The sequence below is a fragment of the Lasioglossum baleicum genome, chromosome 6 (assembly GCF_051020765.1).
Source record: "Lasioglossum baleicum chromosome 6, iyLasBale1, whole genome shotgun sequence".
NCBI lineage: Eukaryota > Metazoa > Arthropoda > Insecta > Hymenoptera > Halictidae > Lasioglossum > Lasioglossum baleicum.
The window spans coordinates 16,886,591-16,909,833 of NC_134934.1; the positions used below are offsets into that span (position 1 = coordinate 16,886,591).

Here is a 23,243-nt window from a genome sequence, read left to right on the forward strand (position 1 = left end):
GGGCTGGATTGCTTCATTTGCATGCAAATAGGCGAAATGAAAATGGTACGGGGGTTACGTGACAGAAAAATACATTGGATAATAGGTCTATCCTTATTCCTCGCCTGTGGTTCCAGACAAATATCGCATTAGAAAATCTTTATACAGAATTTGAACTTCAAATGTCAAGTTAAGATAAAAATATCAATTTCTTGTTATACATTTTTATATTTTTTTTATACACTCTGTACGTTACCGTTAATCTAACTAAATATAATCGCCAGTTCCTGTTCTCTATAACGGTAAAAAATCTCGAAACACAGAAGGCATAGAAAGTTGAAATTTGGTACACAGGTGGCCGTTAGCCTAAAGGGGTGCACGAATATGCTTTCATCACGAAAATCCTACAGGATTAAATGTTAGAAATAAACTAGTGGCATACCTCCAGAAATAAGCCATCCATTGATTTTTAATGGGAATTATGCTAGTACAATACATATACATATATGTATATTCATGTCTATATTCATTGGTAGAAAAGTTACAAATATTTGGTCTTAATTATAATTATTATTTTTTATTTATCGCAAATGTAACCAGTGTATATAATTTTTTTAAATAATTTGATTGCGTATCTTCATCTTCGCGATACAATAACATTTCTCCAATTCACAATTTCAAATGCATTTTTTCGACATGTTTATTAATTTACTAAACTATTCCTTCTAGTTTCACAGAGAAATTAAAGTCGTTTGCGGTCTGTTTGTAAAAAAGTTATTCTAGTCTAAAGTGTGTAACAATTATGTAAGTAACTGTATATGAATCTGATATCAATCTCGTCCAGATTTCCTGGTAGAGCTTGTACTTTTTCTGTTTACGATTAGAATTCGAAACCCCAATACGCCCCTCTCCCCCCCCTCCAGCAGCCACTATGATACACACATATATTGTGCGATGTAAATTCTTCATAATCGATCCTGGATTGTACGTCAGTGATGAATAACATAGTGCGAACATTCGTTTCAAATATTTGACAATGTTATTCTCAGAGACGGAGGAAAAGGGTCGTGAGAAAGGAAAACGCAAGTTTGTCAAGTGTTCCAGGAGCTGCTTGAATCGCCGTAGGATACCCTTAAATATGCTCAGAAATATGATGTACGTGACCGGGTGAGGATGAAATGCGTTCTTATATTGTATAGTGAATGTGGAGTTACAACGACTGTGGTTAATGATATGTGCTTTGCTCTTGTCCGCAGATTTTGTTCAACAGACGTTCATCTTCCGTGAAATAGGGCCTTCGACTCGGTGTAAATATTTTTTGGGCAGCGTTACGAGGAGTATTGGTAGAAATGGCGTGGTAAGTACTCTTGAATATATGTAGGTACTCCTTTGCCTGCTGCAACTCTCACAAGTGTAACGATAATATTTTTCTAACCTCTGTACGTCTTCTCGTGTTCTCTCAAAATTACAAGAAATCAGATTTCTTGTAAAATCCTGAGGTCGTAGATTGCTTTTTTGCACAAGATTCTACGATCATTTTTTCGTTTTCTGGTACACTTAAAGTTAAAAAGCCCATATTTACTTCAATGTTGAATAACTCGAATAAAAAAAATCGCACAATATTCAACAACCACACAATTTACACAGGAAAGATAGCCCTTCCAAATGATATTAACGCGATTTATCAAAAAAATTTGTTGCTTCTCGTGTAATGTTCCAAAGTTGCACAAAATTTTTGTTAACCGTCAATGTTGTCTTCATCTCGCTATAACTTTGTAAAAAAGCCAACATAGCAACGATTTGAAACAGAGCATCTGAAACTAGAGGTTTCAGGCTTTCAAACCATTGTTTAACGATATCCATACAGCAATTTTTGACGGAGTTATGATCACGTAAAGTGGGAACAATTTTTCGGGATCGCAGAAGTGATCCCTTAATTCTTTTGAGGAGTGTAATATATCATAATAAAAACATAAAACAGTTCAGCATATTGTATAAAGTAATTTTTCTTGTTTTTTCATTTGCAAACACATCTAACGTTATATCGTCATAATTTAATGTTTTGGCAACATCTTTTTCAATTGATATTATAGACATATTATAGACATTTTTGTTAATCGCTCTTGTCAAATAGAAGAACGAAGGTACGATTTTACAATGTTTAGTTTGCTAAACGAACGTCTGCAGGAAGCTGTTGTTACAGACGTTGTTATGAAAATCCTTAATTCTATGTCTAGATTTCGATACGTGTTTTGTAATCAGAGTTCGTAATTTTTTTTCAATATTTGAAAAAATTTAATAAAGAAAAAAAAGATTTGAAGAACGTCCTAGCGACCCTCAACCGGGTCAGTATTCTTTGTTTTGCCCCCCAAATCCAGTTGCACCCGTGGCGGGCGCCTCTTTCGCCACGCCCTCGTTACGGCACTGCTAAACATCGTATAATTTGAACTGTAGTTAGTGGTTTAATTGACAGTATATACATTCACTTTTGTCACATTAACGTTCAACGTCTGCGGACCTGATTTTGTACAATACGTTCGTTGAAAAGAATAGACGAGTCAGATTTATATAAATTCCAAACAAAATTCAAGGATATATTTTGCGAAGATATTGTACAGTAAATTATAATAAAAAGTTTAATGTCTGTGATTGTATAGTCGATCTGCTTTATTACGTTCGACCAGTAGTTGTCTATTGCAGTGTTGGCATTTTGCTTCATGTGGATGTTATCTATATTTGTTAGTTGTGTGCGTCTGATAAATAGTTTAATAATAAATGTAGTGTACAGTCAAATATTATGGAAATCGAATGTGTGTTGTGTTAAAGCAGACACAAAATGGAATAAATTTCGTCTACGAAGCAGACGGCTACTTTTCCTCGTTTCATTAATTTTATTGTACACGCATGGCATCAGGGATTCCCGGTACACGCGGTCGGTTATACTGGTTGTGAGAGCAAGAAAACGTTAGTTGACGCAACATACCACTCCGTCTGGGGAAGTACCATACGTTAAATGTTGTATGAGAGACGATAGCCCATCCGAAAAATTAGTGAATCGATTATGAAACTGGCACATACCTAAATAATGATTAAATAAAAAAATATCGTTCAGTCTTCACTGAGAATTTTATCCTTTTTGCATTGTAATATCTAATAGGGTACAGAGTGACTAAAAAATATTATACTTCCTTGAGAGGGGCCATTCCTGAGGACATTTGAAGAAACTTTTTCCTTTGCGGAAATGTTCTCCGAGGTTTTGTTAAGGGCGTAGACTCGTTTTTCTTTCGTGTTCTCATTTCTCATCGATAATAAAAAAAATTGAACCGACTTCGAAAACACGCGATTTTATGTGAATAAGGAGGTAACTCATGGCGGGCGAAGATATTTTGCTTTCTGGTTCGAAAAAAACGTCGACCATGCAAACTTAAAAGGGTGGTTTCTCAAGATAAAAGTCTGCTCTTTCGCGTGGTGTAGTTCGATTTTCCGCTGGACCCTTATTTTTTTAGATAAATTCAAAAATATCCGCAAAAATTGGTGCAAAAGTGGTGTCTCTCCGTCTTTAATCATTGTTTAAACATGTTCAAACAATCATAATGTATTAATATCGGATATCACTGTATTCGGGAAAGTCTACAGAATCTTTTGCTGTAAAGAACAATTGCAATATCTTTTATAATAACATTACAATATTTGTTCAATAAAAGTTTGTTACAATAAAAGTTGAAAAATATGTCTTTTTTTAAAACTCAATTTTCTCAAAAACTGTACGTCTAGCAGAAAAATTAAGGACAGATTCGGAATCAGTGCGAAAAACTATAAGAATCGCATAGTGGGAATCGAAATACAAAAAAAAAGTTGAAGTTGGACCGTGTAATCGGACTTGGTCAAAGACAATATTGACGAAAGCAAACGATATTGTATTCACTATCACTGACGATAGTGATAATTATAAAAGAGAAAAGTTAATGTATTCAAATAAAGGATTAATGCATGTTATTATTAATATAAATCAGAATACACATCTTCGAAAAATCAAATCGTACGAACTATGAATTCTAACATTACAACGATTGATTTATTAGTTAGTTTTGTTTATATTTTGTTGGTTTCGGAGTTGTAAATGAAATTTTAGACATCTGTCATCGGCTATTTTAATTGAACAACTTACTATATTTTATAAATATAAAAAATTTTATTTTCCTCAGGTACAATAGTTATTAACAACGTATTTTATTCTTTTTATTAATTTTAGTACTGGTGTTGATTTTACTACGATGGAAGAGCAACTGTGTGTGTGTGTGTGGTTGTTTGGGCCAATAACTTCCAAAACATAAATTCACTAAAATGTATAATGGCTTTTTGAACATGTATTGCGTATCCAGAATGATGTGCGTAATTCGGGTTACGTAACAAAACCTAACAGTATAAATTCACAGAATTCTATTGAATATAATCGATAGAGCCAACAATCATAATTATATCTGCATTGTGTTGGCTATTTCATGAGAAATTATTCATCTATTAGCAGGTGACTTCGACTTTGCAATCGTACGTAAATAACATAATGTTGTAATAGCAAATACTGGAATTCTGTGATTGTGCCATGTTTTTCAATCGCGAAATTTAAAGTTTATTTAATCATTAGGTGATCCTTGAAAAATTCTGATCAATGTTTTACACGCACGTATATGTACATATATACTTTGTACACTATTTTGTTACTAATCTATTGATCGTTCTAATTAGTTCATATTCGCTTGCAATCAATATTATAATAATAGCAGAAAAAACATTCTGTCACGATAGCTCGAGAGTAGAGTCGCCAGATTAAGATTTTTGTCCCCACTCTACCTTTCCCTTCTACGACGCTATTCCCCACGCATCTGCCGCGGCCCAGTCACGTGACGCGTATCATCTCTACATCATCTTTGGGGTGTCCCAAAATTCCTTCAACAGCCGGAAATGGGAGTTTCCTGAGATCATTTGAAGCAACATTTTCCTTTGTAAAAATATTATCCGCGGCTTTATTTAGGAGTTATTAACGAAAAACACGGACCAATCAGAGCGCGACTATAGAGAAAATACACATACACATTACATACACATTTGTGTATGTACATATATATTTCCATCGAAATGATCTTGTGTAGAAAATTCATGATAACTTTAGAGGATCCAAGAAATTGAACATTTTCTTATATTTGCCTAAAATTTGAAAGAAGAAAACGCAATGCATGTCAAGACAACACGTGAATGACATTAATTGCCATTCGAAGCTAAACAATTCCTTCCTTGTAGATATGTATGCGTTAAAACTAGTGTTATGAAATGACTCATTTGATAATGTAGTCTTCTCTATGAAACTTAAAATAAGATTTTTTTATGACGGAATTGTGGTTACACCAATGACGTGTTAGTTCGATCAGATATCCTAGTACCAATGTCACAGTTTTATGTATGTACACATGCATGTATGTATATATCATCAGAATGCAGAACTAATTTTGAGAACCTAGTTGCTTAATTCAGTTGCAAAATTGATTAACAGAATTCCCAAGAATTAGTAGCATCATCGTGGTAATTGTCACAATGCTGGAAGAACAGGAAAGTTTCCAAATGAAATATTATCCACTATTGTTGTGGTGACATACGTATACAAATAAAAAAATTTTAATATTGCTTCTACTTACATTTCGATATGTATATCTTACGATTCGTAAAAATAATGAAAAATAATGTGTACACTTAAAAATGCAATTTGAATGGTGTGACCAAAAATCAATTTAGTTTCCAGGCATTTTTCACCATCGTATTCGTAACTTACGAAATATAGTTACAATAAAATTATAATTAAAAGAAAAAGTTTCAGTTCAAGACACTTCCTTTTTTTGTAAGATTAAATTTATCACATTTAAAGTATTAATAGACAGGGTTAGTGTTCCTGATTTCTCAACGTTTTTCATTTCTCGAGAAATGAGAAATAAGACTATATTTCTCGAGAATTCTCGAGAATTAGGGTGGACCTAAGCTATACTTGAAGAAAGATTTTTATCGAGATACAATGCACGCAACTATCCAGTATTGTTCCTTTAGGTGAGAAAAAAATTTGTGCAAAGTTTGAGATCGATCGGATAAAAGGATAACGTGGCGCACTTAAATTGAAAATTTCGAAAATTGTGAAATTCACCTTAACTATGGAACATGGCACATCGTTGGATTTGTCTTTTTTTCTGAATAGCAATATAGAATAATTATATGACCTTATTTAAATGAAAATAACGATGACCTTGAAATTTCGAACTATGATTTCCAAAAAATTTTTATTTTGACATTATATTCACCTTATTGAACAGTGCAAATTTCTCCTCTGACAGAGATATTGAAATACCTACATTAAGGACTACAGTAAGGATGATAACTGATTCCACACACTTTAAATCAGAACAACTTTTTTATGAATGGACCAAACAACTTCAATTTCTCTGTAAGGCTAGAAGAATTAGTTTAGTAAATGATGTGTAAAAAATATGTTGAAAAAATGCATTTGGACGAAATTGTGAAAAACAATAGTAAAAATTGATTTTTACAACTCTTTTAGTTGTGCCAATAACGAAAATTCAAAAGATATGTCTGGTCAACTGGTATAAATTATATACGCTCTAAAAATTTCATTGAAATTAGTTAATTGGTTTGCGAATTATAAACGATCAAAAGCGTTAAAAATTGCAATTTTTCAAGATTTTCGGCCTTTTTACCACTTTTGATCGTTTATAATTCGTAAATCAATTAACCAATTTCAATGAAATTTCAGAGCGTATATAATTTATACTAGTTGACAAAAGACATTTTTTAAATTTTCGTTATTAGACCAACTAAAAAGTTGTAAAAATCAATTTTTAGTATTGTTTTTCACAATTCCGACCAAATGCATTTTTTCAAAAAACTTATTTATTACACGTCATTTACTAAACTAATTCTTCTAGCCTTACAGAGAAATTGAAGTTGTTTGGTCCATTCATATAAAAGCTATACTGATTTGTTGTTGTATGTATTTGTTCATTTCCGAAAATATGTTATAAAATAAATGAGATTCATAAGAATTTTCCTAGATTTAAATTTCTCGAGAAATACTGTAATCTCTCAAGAAATGAGAAATAACCAATTACAAAATTTCTCGAGAAGGAACATTAGTCCAATATTAAAAAAGTTGTCATATTTTTAGAGCATCCAAATATTAATGGTAGTCACTGTTAATAATTGTGTTAATAATGTTGATCAATCAACAACTAATCTACGAAAATAAAAAGCAGATCGGTATATTGGTTTGGTACGCGCGTTGTAAGCAGGCGCGGCACAAAAGAAGTTTACGAAAGATCCACTGAAATCAAAGAAAAGGTCAACGAAAAGATCCACGAAAGATCGATCGCGAGGAAGGTGTTCGACCACTTTCTTTTTCTTCGTCCTGCAGTTCCGTGCAGAGGAGATGACGGTTTCTCATACAAATGAACTGGTCAAGTTGAAAGTGGTAGTAGCACCGTCGCATCTCGCGGGAAAGACGTCAAACCGCTTCCTCTTCTTTATCTTGCTGGTTCTTCGTACCTACGCTGATGGCGAATTCTCCGCGCGAATCAAATGGCCGAGCGAAGAAGCATCGGATACCCCACTACCGTGAAACTTGCAGCGAGCCACGGCAAGGACGCATCGCGGACCATCGCCAAGATTCTTAGGTAGCTTTTTTAACAAACCGGTCGACGGATAAGGCTGTGCTTATTGAGGCGGTTATCGAACCAGATGCTCGGCATCGGCCCGGGCTGATACAGTTAAGTGCAACACGAAAAGGATATAGCGATCCGATTCATCTCTGATCTGGGAACCATCCTCTTCCGAGCCTCTCTGCACTCTACGTAAGGTTTTTCGCGAGATACGGTGTAAATAACAGCGAGAGAACTTGAGTTTCCCGGTCTCGAACCTTCAAAGCATGTTCTTTCTTCGAAGTAGAGTTTTGTGATCCACAACAATTTAGTGTTTCTGGTGGCCCATGCAGTGATTTTGTGCTTCTGTGAAATTTTCTGGATGTTCGTACTGAGCTGAACCCACGAATTTTCTGTCTAGTCGTAGAGGCGAGTGACAAGATGAAACGAAACAAGGAATGAATGCCGAACGGCAACGTTGACAAGATAGCGTGCATCTAAGTCACTCAGAGTTGATAATTGAAGGACATCGAGCTTCGACCTTGAGAGAGAACAAGTCCTACTAGTTAAGTATAGCGTATAGATTTCGCTAAGGAAACGACGAACCTTGTCGAGTTTTCGTAGTTGTTCAAGAGATTGGAGGATTAAGGGGAAAAAAACAAGTCTGTGTACGAGTAGTTTCGCCGAGGAAGCCGGTGGAATTTGTGCAGTTGTCTTTGTGCACGATAATTATGTGTGACGTTGCGACGTTCGGTCTTCCGGAGAGGTTATCGCGTCGAAGTAAACATTCTGCATACGCGTGATCGCTGATTCCTTTTTTAAAGAAAAGTTTACAAGCTTCGGTGGGATATATAAAATCGATAGCATAGTCTAGCATTGTTCACGGTCGTCGCGTCATGAAATCATCCGGAGTTGCAATCGAACGTGCAAATTATTTCACTTTGTCTACACTTGTATCAGTTCCTGTAGTACATCGATTTGCAAATAAAGATTATGCGAGGCGCATCGTCGCCTGGGTTTACTTACAAAACTATTCTCGAGTGGTCCGATTAATCGCCCGGCAACACTTTCGAATATTTTAATTGAAGACTTGTTATCACGTGCTGCAGAGCTGCAGAATGACCACGCTCGTTATCAAGGCCGTGCTGCTGGTGAACATCCTTCGGCTATTCATCGAGGCGGCCGATCCAACGAATTGCATTCCCGATTACTTCCGATACATTCATAACGATGAGACGAATGAATTCAGCGGACGCATCGAGATACCGGGTCCACCGAAGGGAGAGCCATTACGAATCAGCGTCAGCTTGAGCATTGCTGCTGCATTGCCCACGGTAATGGAATTTTCAAATGCTACTTTCGCAGTAGAAATATTCACTTGATAACTATATGCAGTATTTATATTGGATCGTTGCTAACCCTATCAACAACGCGTTACTAGGGGTAACTAGGGTTTACCACGGCGCGATTCTTCTGTCATTCAGGGTGGTGCCGAGGCGGCCTGGTGCTACTGTGGTTGTCTCGTCCCTCGTCGCGTTACAAGATGCGTTCTGTAGTTGTACAGTAAGGAGCGAAACTGAACCAATAACCACAAGTTTTGTATAAATCATTATTTATTGCTAGGAATATAGAAGAATAACAAAAAATCAACATTATAATTATTTTTATCATAGTTAGAAGTAACTTAAGAAATTTTTTTCAATAATTCATGTCTCCTCGTTTAGCAATGGCAACAAAAATAGATTGACTCGGTTTTGCACCATGTCCAATACTTGGCAATATTTAATATATTATTTATTTTTAATATTTCGTCCACAACCCTTGTGCTTGTAAAACTGCACTAATTCGCTTTGGCATACTTTCTAATAATTTTTTTGCAATAATCCGGAGATATTTGTTCCCACTGTTCTTGAATTCTATCATATAAATCTGTGATTGACGTTGGTTCGGAGTCATATAAATCCCCCGAAGTCGTCTTTTTAGTAAACCCCACAGATTCTCTATGGGGTTGAGGTCGGGGCTCTGTGCGGGCCAATCCAGAACAGAAAATTTTTTAGTACTGAGCCAATTTTTTACACTTTTAGCAGTGTGCTTAGGGTCTCGATCATGCATGAAAATTACATTTTTTTCTTCAAAAGGCATATTTTCAACAGCATCTATGAGATGATCTTGTAAAATATCCTTGTACATGTACTGATTTATGGTGTCATTAATTCGGTGCAGTGATCCAACACCAAATGCTGTTAGGCACCCCAAGGACATTAGGGATCCGCCTCCATGCTTTAACGTTTGCTTCACATTTTACGAATCCAGCACCAAGACATGCCATCCGAACAAATTCTATTAATTTTGGTCTCGTCTGCCCAAATAACCCGTTCCCAGTCGGTAGTTCAGTTTTGATATTTTGTAGCAAATTCCCAACGACGTTTAATATTTTTTTTCGATAACATTGGCTCCTTTATTTTCTTAATGCTTCTAAACTCAGCTCCTTTGAGGATTCTTCGTGCTGTCCACTGACTTATTTGTATATTCGTATCTTCTTTTAATAATTTTGCAGCCATAATAGAACTTGAAGCTTCACCAGATGTGACAAACCGTATAATCCTTCGTTCATCCCGCGGTGATAATATTTTTGGTTTTCTTCCAACATTTAATAATGTACTTTTACAGTATTTTTTTCTTATTCTCTGCACTGTCGATTGACTAACACTGCAAGTTTTCGCTGTCTTACGTGTTGACAAGCCGTCATTCAAAAGAGAAATGACTTTTTTTACACAATTTGGAGTAATTGACTTCATATTTATTCTTAGTTCACTTGCGTGCTTTTCCGTTCGACTGATTGCGAAGAACCGAGTGTTAAGACGTAGACACTAGTAGTTTGTAAACATACCAAAGTGCTAGATGTAAACATACTACTAGAACATTCCACGTAAACATTTCTTGTAGGGACCGGTGCAAAACCGAGTCATTCTATTTTTGTTGTCATTTCTAAACGAGGAGACATTAATTATTGAAAAAAATTTCTTAAGTTACCTCTAACTATGGTAAAAATAATTATAATGTTGATTTTTTGTTATTCTTCTATATTCCTGGCAATAAATAATGATTTATACCAAACTTGGGGTTATTGGTTCAGTTTCGCTCCTTATGTATAGTCCAGTCAATGAATGCTCATAAGAGGGTGTAGAGGGAAATGGAAGGAACACAATTTTTAACTTTGGGACTTTGTTTGGACTAGTTAGGAGGTAAACATACTAAAAGTCCCTACTCCTAGGAGGTGAGCAGGGAGGCACGTAGAAGGTCCCCTTTTTCGGTTTTCCGCTTATATCTCGGCAACTATGTGTCCTAGCGATAAGACCATTCTATAGAAAATTAAGGCTGACAAAATGTGCCACAAGATTGATTCGATTCAGGTATTCGCTATCTCGCATAGTTTCCGAGATATCCGCGCTCAAAGTTCACTAATTGTGAAAAATACATTTTTGCATCACGTTTTTTGTCTTATTTGACTAGCTACACTAACGAGCATAACTGATTCAACTCACTTTAAATCAGAATAACTTTTTTATGAATGGACCAAACGGCTTCAATTTCTCTGTAAGGCTAAAAGAATTAGTTTAGTAAATGACGTCTAAAAAATATCTTGAAAAAAATCTATTTGGTCGGAATTGTGAAAAACAATAGTAAAAATTGATTTTTACTGCTCTTTTAGCTGGGCCAATAAGGAAAATTTAAACGATGTGTTTGAAAATTTCATTGAAATTGGTTAATTGGTTTACGGGGTATAAACGAACAAAAGTGGTAAAAATTGTAATTTTTCAACATTTTCAGCCTTTTGACCACTTTTGATCGTTTGTACATATGTTGCCATTTTTGTCTTCTGAACTGGTATTGCAGAACCACATTTTACCCCTTGCCCTACGATTTATTGTACGATTTATCGGTTTCAGTGACTAGAATGTTTTTGTAGATCGTCATTTCCTATATAAAACAGGAGAAAAATGTATATCTATTCTACATCTATGTATATGTTCTGCGATAGCAGAATTATCAAAACCAAAAAAAGAATTTTAGTTCTATTAAATGAAATTAATAACATACATATTTATTAGACTCTGTTTAGAATTTTTATTACGAATCTGACACGATATTTATTGCCGCTTTTATTTTTAATAGTCGTACTCACTTTAACAAAGATGTTATTTTCGAAAAGAAGGATCGCAAATAAATGACTTGGTGCTCGGGCCATTTTGCTTAGTGTTAGCGTCGAGGTTCATTTTCTTGTACACATATATTTTTATGAAATTGAACTGTTTTCTGTTTTTTATATTTACAAATGTAGTAAACACGTTTTAAATAAATTTTAAATGGCAGTTACCACGCACGGAGATATGCGATAGTGTATTAAAAAACAGTAATTAAGTGTACTGCGCTGTATGTATAAGTTATGAAAAATTCCAATTATTTCTAAAAGACATTAACCCATAGTACTCGTGCGGGAACTCTCAGGCACCACTAAATATTGCTATATCAGTAGTGTAAAATAATTGTTGCTTTATTAAATTATTTTTTATCAAATAAATGACTAAACATGTGTGTATTGCACGAGTAAATTGCATCAGTTTAATATGCATCAAATGAAAAAAGATCATATAGAATGGAAATATTCTAGGTCAGAAGAAGTGTTTAGTTTTTGTGCTGAAATAATTTCGAGTGCAAAGGGTTAATAAAATGTGGAATAAATGCGGTTTCCATTGTGTACTTTCGAATTTCATTTCTCATTCTGCACGTACAATGCACTGCAATAATGAGTAGCGGATGAGAACTCGGGATTCCCCAGATGCTTGGGTCTCCTGGGTGTTCGTGTGAACGACTTTGTCTGCATTGAATACTACACATGCACTTTCTCTGACTTTCTTAAGAGCAATGAATACAGAGACGCGCGACCTGCAAAAGCAGGGACTTTCGGGAAGACATTGTTGGATTTAATTGTACGCCTTTTCGATGTAACTCTTAATTGCAATTACATTCTTAACCCTTTACACTCGGTGCTATCTTCACTCGAAAATTAAGTATTTCTTTCGATCTAGAATAATTCCATTCTGTTTGACTTTTCATTTTAGGGATATACGTATATAACTTTATTGGTTCCCCTTAGAGTTACAATCCTTATACAACTTCTCCTTCTTCCCCTTCTCCCCTTCTTGGCGCTCTTAACCTAACCTTATTACTATCCTATAAACTAACACTTAAATCTACAATTAAACTAAATAGAGAAAGAGAAACATATTCACAAAAGCCACTATTTACAATAATCCACTTACAACTACGGTCCCCCCTTCCTGCACCCCTAATCATAACCCCTCCCCTGACCGCGACCCTCTCGTCCGGTCGCTCACCGCCCATCCCAATCCTTTGATTCATACCCCCTCTCCACTCTTCCACCCTCCTTATCCACTCCTTCCTCGTCTTCCGACACTTCCCATACCCTCTCTTGCCATCCTCTTCCTTCATCCACCCTCATGCATACCTCCCATACATGCTCTCACGTCACATTCTCCCAACCACACACTCTACATTTTCTCCACTCTTCATCCATCCTGTATCTCCCCTCCATCATTTCATTTCCCATTCTAAACCTTTTTCTAAAAATTTTTTTTGTTTCAGGGCGGTGGGGAAATGCTTTCGCACACATCCCCCTATTTTGAAATTTGGGGGGTAATTGTGGGACTCGGCTCCCCCTAGATGAAATTTGGGGGAAACGGGACTATATCCCTACCCATACCCACTAAAACCCCACCGCTCAAGGGTTGTAAAACCCTTTTCCCTCTTCTAACTATCCGGGGAAAGAGAAGTACAGGGATCCACCAAGTACAGCGAGGCATCCACGGGAAATCCTCACATGTTCTTATCTAATATTCCCATTCTAAAGCTGGCCACCCTGTGCCACCTGACGTCCCCCCATTCTTTCTTTAAATATCCCGGTAGCCAAGCTATTCACCTTGTGGTGAATAGAATACGATGCAGTAAAAAAATTGTTGACCTTCTGATCTTGAAATTCAAGGTCGAAATTAATTTTGTAGAACAGTGTTTCTCAACCTTTTTGGTTGATGGCACACTAAAAATATTTGGAATTATTTGCGACTCACGCGAATATAAAAATTGTGAAAGTTGTATGATAAAAAAAAAACAAAACAAATTATTTATTTGGAAATTTATTCAATGAGAGGTCTGAGCCTGTTTTCTTGAACAAATTGAATCAAAACGTGTTTCCAAAGTTGACGGAATTACCCTAATACTATTTCAAAGTTAAAAAACCCATGCAATTTTAATTATTTGTCAAAAATCCTTGCGGCATATTTGACAATCTCTCGTGGCACACTGGTGTACAAACCGCTCTATGATATTCGCGACATATAATTTCTATACATCCTGTATACAATGTGATTATGGACATATTAATAAATTTGAAATCGACGATATTTGTTATTAAATTTCAGAAATACGTCGGCCGATTGGAATTAGCGCAGCCGAGAGATCAATCGGTTAAAACGATCGTGCGGGGAGGGACCCTGAAATACAATGTTCGTTTTCCTCTCATTGAACCAGTACCAAGCTTAAATGAAATTTGGTTCAACGGCGAGCGAATTTGTCACGGTCGACGTGGTACGTATACCTTTTTCAAAAAACAGAAGTCTCTTTTTGCGTTGCACAGTGTTTCGCTCTACGGATAAAAATGAAAAGTTCGTACTGTAAGATCTGAACAATCATGTGCTGTAATATACTTAGATATAGTGCATTAGTAACGAATTAATACTATATTTAATAAAAGTATTACCAGTTGACTTTTACTGAATGCAAAAATTCGTGCCAGCTTTAATTTTTACTTTCAGTAGATATACGTTATCCTTGTTCAGTAAAGTCGCGATTCTTGTCAAACAGCCTGTGTTCTGCACGGACAACTATCGCATACCGACATTATTTTTTTATGACTGCGTCTACCGCGCCGACCGCGCCGAGAGTTCAAACGAAAGCCGAACGTAGAGAAGGACAGCATGAGATACGGATCGCGTGACCGAAGCGTATCGATATGAACCACTACTAATCGAATGTACAAAAACTTCTGTATTTTTCATTATTCTTTTATGGGACTTTCACCAACTTATTTCTGGCATTTTTCTGATTAAAATAACACCAAACACGACATAAATTCAACTGTATTTAGTGGTACAACACTGTCCAACAAATTTCAACTTTTTTTATGTTCCCTAATTACTGTTCGGCCCTTCCTATAGAGTTTTTTGCGCTGATTCCGAATTTGTCCTTAATTTTTCTCCTATACGTACAGTTTTTGAGGAACATGGCTTTGAAAAAAAAACATATTTTTCAACTTTAAACATATATTGTGATGTTATTATAAAAGATATTGAATTGTTCTTTGCAGCAAAACATTCTGTAGACTTTCCCGAATACAGTGATATCCAATATTAATACATTATGATTATTTAAACATGTTTAAACAATGATTAAAGACGGAGAGACACCACTTTTGCACCAAAATTTTTGAGGATATTTTTCAATTTATCTCAAAAAATAAGGGCAAGTACAGATTCGGATTCAGCGCGAAAAACTCTATAAGAACCACCCAAGAGTAGTTGTGGAACAAATTTGGTGTTGGACAGTGTAATCGACGATAAAAGTTTCTCGTCTCTTTCTTTCCCATGCGCTGTCTTTCCTTGCGCCCGAAACTTTCATCGTCGATTGAACCACAAAATACAGTTGAAATTATATCGTGTTTGGTGTTATTTTAATCAGAAAAATTCCAGAAATAAGTTGGTGAAAGTCCCATAGAAAAATATGTAATGAAAAATAAAGAAGTTTTGCCCGAGATATACCCGAGCCGAGATCAATCATCGTCGCCCTGCGGCGTTGGCCGGCAGTGGAGTGGGGGCACCTGACAACTACGCGTACGCGATAGTATTCAGCAGCTCGAATTTGTCATGTTTGACTGACTATAACTCGATAACTGTCCATTATTGAACTTTGTGCCCATTACATCTTTTGTTCAGTAGATCATAAGCTACAACATATGAAAAATCCAACTGACTTTACCGGGATAGATTTTCCATATGATTAGTGCGGGGTCCTTTAATGTAACAAATAAGTATTATCTGTTGACTCAATAGAACAAGCAAATACAATTTTGTCCCTGCTTGCTGTACGAATCAAGATTATAATTTTTATTTTGAACACCCGTATGCGCGGAACACTGTGTCTCGTCATGGTTAAGAATTCTAGCAAAAGTATATGTATACATACTTATATGTATACATACACATGAGAATGTAGATGGGCGACATTCTTCGAGAATTAGTCACTCATTGTCAGTATCACACTTACACTTTTATGCTTGTTACACAATACCGTACGCTCACACTTTAATGTAAACAGACTTATTAAGATGTTGTAGATACGGAGACAAACTGAATGTTTATTTCACTTTGTTACGATCGAAAGTTATACGATACAATGGCATTCGGATGTGATGATTATTTTATGTTAATCAATCTAAAAGATATGACTAGACTGCGGATCTTTATGCAAAATAAAAAATTTTTGTGCCGACTTTAAGAAATAGAAACCAAATTGAATGTTGTTTCTTCGTTTAACGATTATAATAGAGGAGACGTAAAATGGACGTCTTTAAGACGGTTGTGTGCTACCTGGGTTAGAATCAGAGACGAGTACCTTTTCGTAAACAATTAACCAAACATTAACCATCTTTGCTTATAAATTTACTATTTTCGTGATCGAGCTTACGGGATATTCATTTGATTCTTTTTTTTCAGCAACAGGGCATACAGTAACATCGATTGTTCTAAATCACACCCTATATCCTCCGGGTGTAGTACTTCTAAATGTAGATGATACGAATGTAGTTCCGAATCTACCGAATGTGGCTGATTCGCCATCACAAAATCTTTCTCCAGCACCGAACGAATTCCCAACTTTGCCAGTGCAACCGGATCCCTTTATTCCGACACAACCTTCATCTGTTCCGATTTTCCGACCGACTCCAACGGTTCGGCCAACTCCAGCGGTTCGTCCTACTCTGTCGCCGCATCCTGCTTCACATGTGTTGGATTTTGAAACTCAGCAGCAATGTGGTATCTCCAACAGTTCGACGATTAATTATCTAATAGCAGGTGGTGAAAAAACTATGCCCGGTCAATATCCCTGGTTGGCTGCAATTTATCTTGTATTGGTGCCTCGATACAAGTTCCACTGCGCTGGATCGCTCGTGACGGGTTCTCATGTCATCACAGGTATGTGAAAACTTTTATAAGTCTTTTAGAATCTATTCTGTGAAACAAAAGGCCTTAGGTGCACCGTTGACTGATCATTCCACGCGAATCCGGACGTTTTTAACACTAGAACTACCAACAGTTAAGACGAAGCTATTTCTACCTAAACCAGTCAAGGTGACTGGTCTTTAAAAAATACGTAACAATAGAATATTTTTATATTTATTGATTTATATATTACTACCTTACAAAAAGAATTCCATGTCATGGAATTAAAACTGCTATATTGTATAATGACAACTTTATAGTTTACTTTTGTTAGGTAATATAATTATAATAATAATAACTATACTATTATAACTAGACTGCGGATCTTTATGCATTTATAATATGTCGAAATATGCAAAATATATGCAAAATATATGCAAGGTATATGCTAATAGTAATTATTTTATTGTTTTATTTATTATAATTTAAATTACAATATACAACAACAGTTTTTTTCTATAGTGTCGATTGTAAATTGATGCCTCTTGTCTATTAAAATTGATTTATACGCTGAAAAAGAGCGTTCAACATCACATGATGTTAGAGGGGCATATTTAAATTTACCCCAATGAAAAACATATGCAATATGCAAAATATCCAAAATAAAAATTATATTTTTAAAATCCTCTAATGACAAAACAAATTTCTGTTTAGGTCCCAGTTTTTTTATCTATTCTCGATAAAAATATGCATTTGCATAAACATCCACAGTCTAATTATAGCCAGGGCCGTGCGGTAGATTTTCTCAGTGCGATGCAAAATAAAATCCAATATATAATATTACACCTTTAGTTATCGCTGCAAAAGTCATCAGATTATTGCGGAAGAAAATGTAACATGAAGTATTTTAAAACAAAATTGTGAAACCGGTCATTTTGAGTGGTGTGGTAGTTCTAGTGTCGAGAAGTGCCCGTATTTTTAAAAATTGGTCCGCAAAGGGGATACAGTCAAGTCTTGATCTAATTGTAAGAAAAACTCTCAGATCCGTGCTGTTTACCAGTTCCCCCACTATCAACTATTTCATATTGCCTCTACCGTGCTTTGAGGTACCTCCTCCTACATTCCACAGAAGTCTGTGTCTAGACTACGAATGGAGTATGGATCGCAAATCACTCTGTGGTTCTATTGTAAAATCCCAATCTGCGAAGCACTAACTTCAAACACAGCTGGCATAGGTAAAAAATTATCGCAGCGAATTCATGGGGTACTCAATCGAATCGGCAGAATCTCTGCTTCAATCTAATGTTCGAATCATGGTATTACGATCATTTCACGCCGAGATATAGCGAGCTAAAGGAAAAATGGAATTTGTGCATTTTTTAAGCACATTTTCAGAAACACCTGGTATATCGAAATGTTAATGAAATTGAAAAAACAAAAGAAGTGCCTTGAAGAGAAAGGAACGCTCTTTCTATTGCTTTTTTGCACAAGATTCTACGATAATTTTTTCGCTTTCTGGAGCCACTTAAAGTTAAAAAGCCCATATTTACTTCAATGTTGAATCACTCGAATAAAAAAAATCGCACAATATTCAACAACCACACAATTTACACAGGAAAGATAGCCCTTCCAAATGATATTAACGCGATTTATCAAAAAACTTTGTTGCTCCCCGTGTAATGTTCCAAAGTTGCACAAAATTTTTGTTAACCGTCAATGTTGTCTTCATCTCGCTATAACTTTGTAAAAAAGCCAACATAGCAACGATTTGAAACAAAGCATCTGAAGGTAGAGGTTTCAGGCTTTCAAACCATTGTTTAACGATGTCGATACGGCAACTTTTGACGGAGTTATTATCACGTAAAGTGGGAACAATTTTTCGGGTTCGCACAAGTGATCCCTTAATTCTTTTGAGTAATGTGTATGTACTTCATTTATATTTTCCATAAAATCGGAGAACATTCTTGGGAGAAATGAATAATAAATTGAATATACAGAAAACGGTGTGATCTTGGCGAATGATTTATTGTTTTGTGCTAACACGTGTCTAATATGATTTGCCTTTCAGCCGCGCACTGCTTCCGGTATGAGAACAGTACTCTGCCAATAGGCGCATTGGTGGTGTCGTTAGGACGTTATAAACTTTTAAACTTCGATGAGGCAGGCTCGGTGAATCGAGATGTGGCCGGTTACACAATTCACCCTGATTATTCTTACGACAATTTGAAGGCTAGCGCTGATGCTGATATAGCCATAATAGTTTTACGAACCAGTGTCGTATATACTGCTGCAATTAAACCAATTTGTCTTTGGTCTGGCCCTACCTCGTTGGATGTCGTTGTAGATAGACGGGGAACGGTAGTAGGATGGGGACGCGACGAATACGGAAACGTGTACGTTGAAGAACCTCGAATGATCCGAGCTCCGATCGTAAATCAGGTAAATCTGAAATTCATCTATTTTCCGCAGTAGTAACTAGCGTCTAGCAACTAGCAAATAACAAGAATCTTACTAGATTTTGGGTCGAAAACATGGGTCTGCGCCCTGACGTTGTTTGTCCTTATACGAGCATATTTTGAGCTGGGTGAGGGCTCATTCTAAAGAGGAAGGTTCGTCACACTGCGCTCTGGTCATGATTTTAACGAGATTATGTTTATATCTAATGATATGAGGGCCCAAAGTAGAGTAAAAATCTAGGGAAAAAACCCGCAGATTTCAATGCATTTTTCTGTCTCTAAAAGACTTTTTTGACTTATGAGATGACTGGAGCGCACTGCATCTAACCTTCCTCTTTAGAATGAGCTCTCACCCAGCTCAATATATGCTCGTATAAGGTCAAACAACGATATGGCGCAGACCCATGTTTCGACCCATTTTTCTGGTAAGATTCTAGTTATTTCCAGTTACAATCCGAGGGTGTACTACCGCCTTGATAATGGTAGACTGTCTACCATCGAACTGTGATAATGGTTTGACACTCAAAGCACAGCAGCAGAAATGGCGCCAAATAAAAATTTTCCGCTCTTGTTGGGACACCCTTTATGTCAATTTTTCTATTAAATACAATCATGGCCACTGGAATTCATGTTGACATCTATCCAAATGACTTACAGGAGACTTGTCTCTGGAGCAAGAATGAGTTCGTATTCATAGCCTCAAACCGAACATTCTGTGCGGGTACAAGGAACGGAACTGGTCCTTGCAATGGTGACAGTGGAAGCGGCTTTATTTTGTACGAGTCCAAGGTAGATCGTTATTTCCTTCGAGGAATTGTCTCCCTATCACTTTTGGACAAAACTAACTTGTCCTGTGATCTCGCACAATACGTCGTTTACGTGGACGTTGCACAACACTTGGACTGGATATACCAGCAACTTTCTGCGCAAACATAGGTACTACACATTCATGTGTACACTGCGGATCTTTATGCATTTGTTTAAAAAATTAAAAATTGGACAATTAAAAAAGTTCAAGATGTCAATATATGATTTCTCCTTTACTAAAATAGATGCAGACAATTTTTATTTTGCGTGAAGATCCACAGTTTATTCATGCATAATTGTAAATATGCTAGTCGATTGCTTTTTGATCATAAGTTGCGTTCACACTATGCAGAGTCCGGCAAAATTTAGAAAGAATATTTTAAATGATATGGAGTTGATATACATTGTAAATGGGTTAGCGATTGGATGCGCGTAGTGGTGGGAATAAGCCGTAGTTGATAGCGGTAAACAGAGCAAGAGTTTATTAATATAGAATATATGAATACACCGGTGGAGCCTCGCTATGCGATGCGTTGGCTATCGCGTCTGTCGAATAACTGCGAATAACTGAACTAGACAAAGGACGCACGGCGCGATGTTCGGCCGGAGGACGCCCCGAATTGTAAAAAGACGATCGCCAGAATGGATCGAACAAAGGATCCCGTCTCGCGATATAACATATGACGGTCTCCTGCGACGACAATATAAAATAATTTTAAATATGAAACAAAGTTTTGCCAAATAGAATATTTCGAATACGATAACCTGAAGCATAAACTAAGATACAGTCGGTGTGCAAAGTATTCGTACATCTCTTAAAAACGAATAAATTTTTCAAAATTGGTCTCAGCAGCTTGAGTTTTTTTCAGACATTAGAAGGGTTAGTTTACTAGCTAATGTGTAAATAATTTTTTTTTGTAATCGTTATTGGGGTCGCAATTACGAAGGGAACAGTAAAGACCACGATTTTTAAATTTTTTATCTGTGCCTGTAATGAAAATTTAATACATGTATTTTGTAAATCTAAGTAAGTTATATATACATATGTACAAAGTTTCATTGAAATTGGCTGACGGATAAAAAAGCTATGGGCATTGTAAGATGTAAAAATCTTTGAATTTACGGTTTGCGATTCATTTAAATCGCAGATTCTTACGATTTTTGCTATTTTCAATCAATTATATTTCGTAACATATCCTTGATCGATTTCGATGAAACTTTGTACAAGTATATAACTGACTTAAACCTACCAGAGGCGCCTTCTAAATTTTCATTACAGGTACAGATAAAAAATTTAAAAATCATGACCTTTACTATTTCCTTCGCAATTGCGACCAATAACAATTTTTAAAAAAAGTTATTTACACATTAGCTAGTAAACTAATCCTTCTAACGTCTGAAAAGAAACTCAAGCTGTTGGGTCTAATTTTGAGAAAGAAATTCGTTTTTTTAATGTGTACGAATACTTTGTACGCCGACTGTATGTTTTACTTTGATATGAAAAATGTACTTAAAACATTCCTTAACAGTCAATGTAAAAGAAAAAAATGCTCTTATACGTAATGTAAGAAACCATACTATAATAGCACAGTAAATTTATTCTAAATTTAATTACTACACTACAGATCTTTATGCAATTATGAAAAAAATTAGTTGGGTGAAGTATAAAACAGTAAAAAATTAGAAAAATTTAAGAATATTGTGATGTTTGATATTAAGGCAACGAAGTCGTTAAGGGATGAAATCAATTTTTATTTTATTCCTGCTGCCCACAATCAATGCAGAACATTTTCATTTCGCATAAAGATCCACAGTCTATTAATTACAGTTAATCACGTGTAATAAAGTACATCGCTGCAAATTATTGTCATTTAGGCTACTCCTTTGTAGTTCACAGAATCAATCTAGGTAAATAAGCTAAATGAAAATACTTTAAGGTAACACCTCATTTTCAGTTTCTCTAGTATACTGTTCTATACTTTAGATACTGTGCTTAAATATTATTTTGAAAAGCTGTCGTAACGAATGTGAGATATTTTAATTTTAAAGTTATATTCATTATACACAATATATACACACTATTCACTATTTTAAGTAATATTTTACCCAGTACTGTAACTATACAAGGCATTTCAATATCGAATAAGTGATATATTGTATGTACTGAGTCAATTTGCAGATCCATGCTTTCGTACTATTTTATTATACAAGTTTTATACTATTATACGTAAATTCTGATGTAAAGTTATTTAGAATTAGTAGAGAGGAAAAGTTGTTTTTTGTCAGTCTGCGAATGAAGTACGAATTAATATAAAATCCAAGAATTGTGTGCAGCTGTATGTAAAAAGAAAATAAACTCTCTGTTCTAAGTTCTAAGATATCAAAAATATGCTTCTTAAATAAATCTTTTATATGACAGGCTCAAATAATATAATATAATACATATGCATATTATGGATTCCATATCCTACACATCCCTCGTTGTTATCCCAGTAAGCAAAATGCTTGATTTTGAACAGCACACTGTGCCAGACTGCCAGCAGAACTGCATACTTACTCATGTCGGGCGAAGATATTTTGCTTTCTGGTTCGAAAATAACTTCGACCATGCAAACTTCACAGGGGGGTTTCTCAAGATAAAAGTCTGCTCTTTCGCGTGGTATAGTTCAATTTTTTGCTGGACCCTTATTTTTTGAGATAAATTCGAAAATATCCGCAAAAATTGGTGCAAAAGTGGTGTTTCTCCGTCTTTAATCATTGTTTAAACAATCATAATGTATTAATATTGGATATCACTGTATTCGGGAAAGTCTACAGAATCTTTTGCTGTAAAGAACAATTCAATATCTTTTATAATAACATCGCAATATTTGTCTTAAGTTGAAAAATGTCTTTTTTTTAAACTCCATTTTCTCAAAAACTGGACGTATAGGAAAAAAATTAAAACCAGATTCGGAATCAGCGCGGAAACTCTACAAGAATCGCATAGTGGGAATCGAAATACTTTTTGGCTGTTG

The 23,243-nt window shown here is 35.6% G+C and overlaps 1 protein-coding gene across 6 annotated transcripts; it reads left to right on the plus strand.

Moving 5' to 3' along the window:
- Positions 1-941: 941 nt before the first annotated feature.
- On the plus strand, positions 942-22,963 carry LOC143209746 (CLIP domain-containing serine protease HP8). 6 transcript variants are annotated; one of them, XM_076425832.1, is made up of 7 exons: positions 942-1,146; positions 1,236-1,336; positions 8,780-9,004; positions 14,171-14,336; positions 16,520-16,996; positions 19,032-19,402; positions 20,077-22,963. In XM_076425832.1, exons 3-7 carry the CDS (start codon positions 8,789-8,791, stop codon positions 20,353-20,355), a joined length of 1,509 nt encoding a protein of 502 aa, XP_076281947.1. In that variant the 5' UTR covers positions 942-1,146; positions 1,236-1,336; positions 8,780-8,788; the 3' UTR covers positions 20,356-22,963. The 6 variants fall into 6 exon arrangements, with proteins under 6 accessions (XP_076281947.1, XP_076281948.1, XP_076281949.1 ...); XM_076425833.1 differs by having other exon boundaries at positions 942-1,134; XM_076425830.1 differs by lacking the exons at positions 942-1,146; positions 1,236-1,336 and adding exons at positions 7,191-7,706; positions 8,092-8,234 and having other exon boundaries at positions 8,778-9,004.
- The last annotated feature ends 280 nt before the right edge of the window (positions 22,964-23,243 follow it).

Excerpts from the sequence above, each read along its gene's own strand:
- LOC143209746 (XM_076425832.1), top strand. The coding sequence starts at position 8,789 with ATGACCACGCTCGTTATCAAGGCCGTGCTGCTGGTGAACATCCTTCGG. Across the intron at positions 14,337-16,519 it reads AATTTGTCACGGTCGACGTG|CAACAGGGCATACAGTAACA; the intron begins GTACGTATACCT and ends CTTTTTTTTCAG. Across the intron at positions 16,997-19,031 it reads GGGTTCTCATGTCATCACAG|CCGCGCACTGCTTCCGGTAT; the intron begins GTATGTGAAAAC and ends TTTGCCTTTCAG.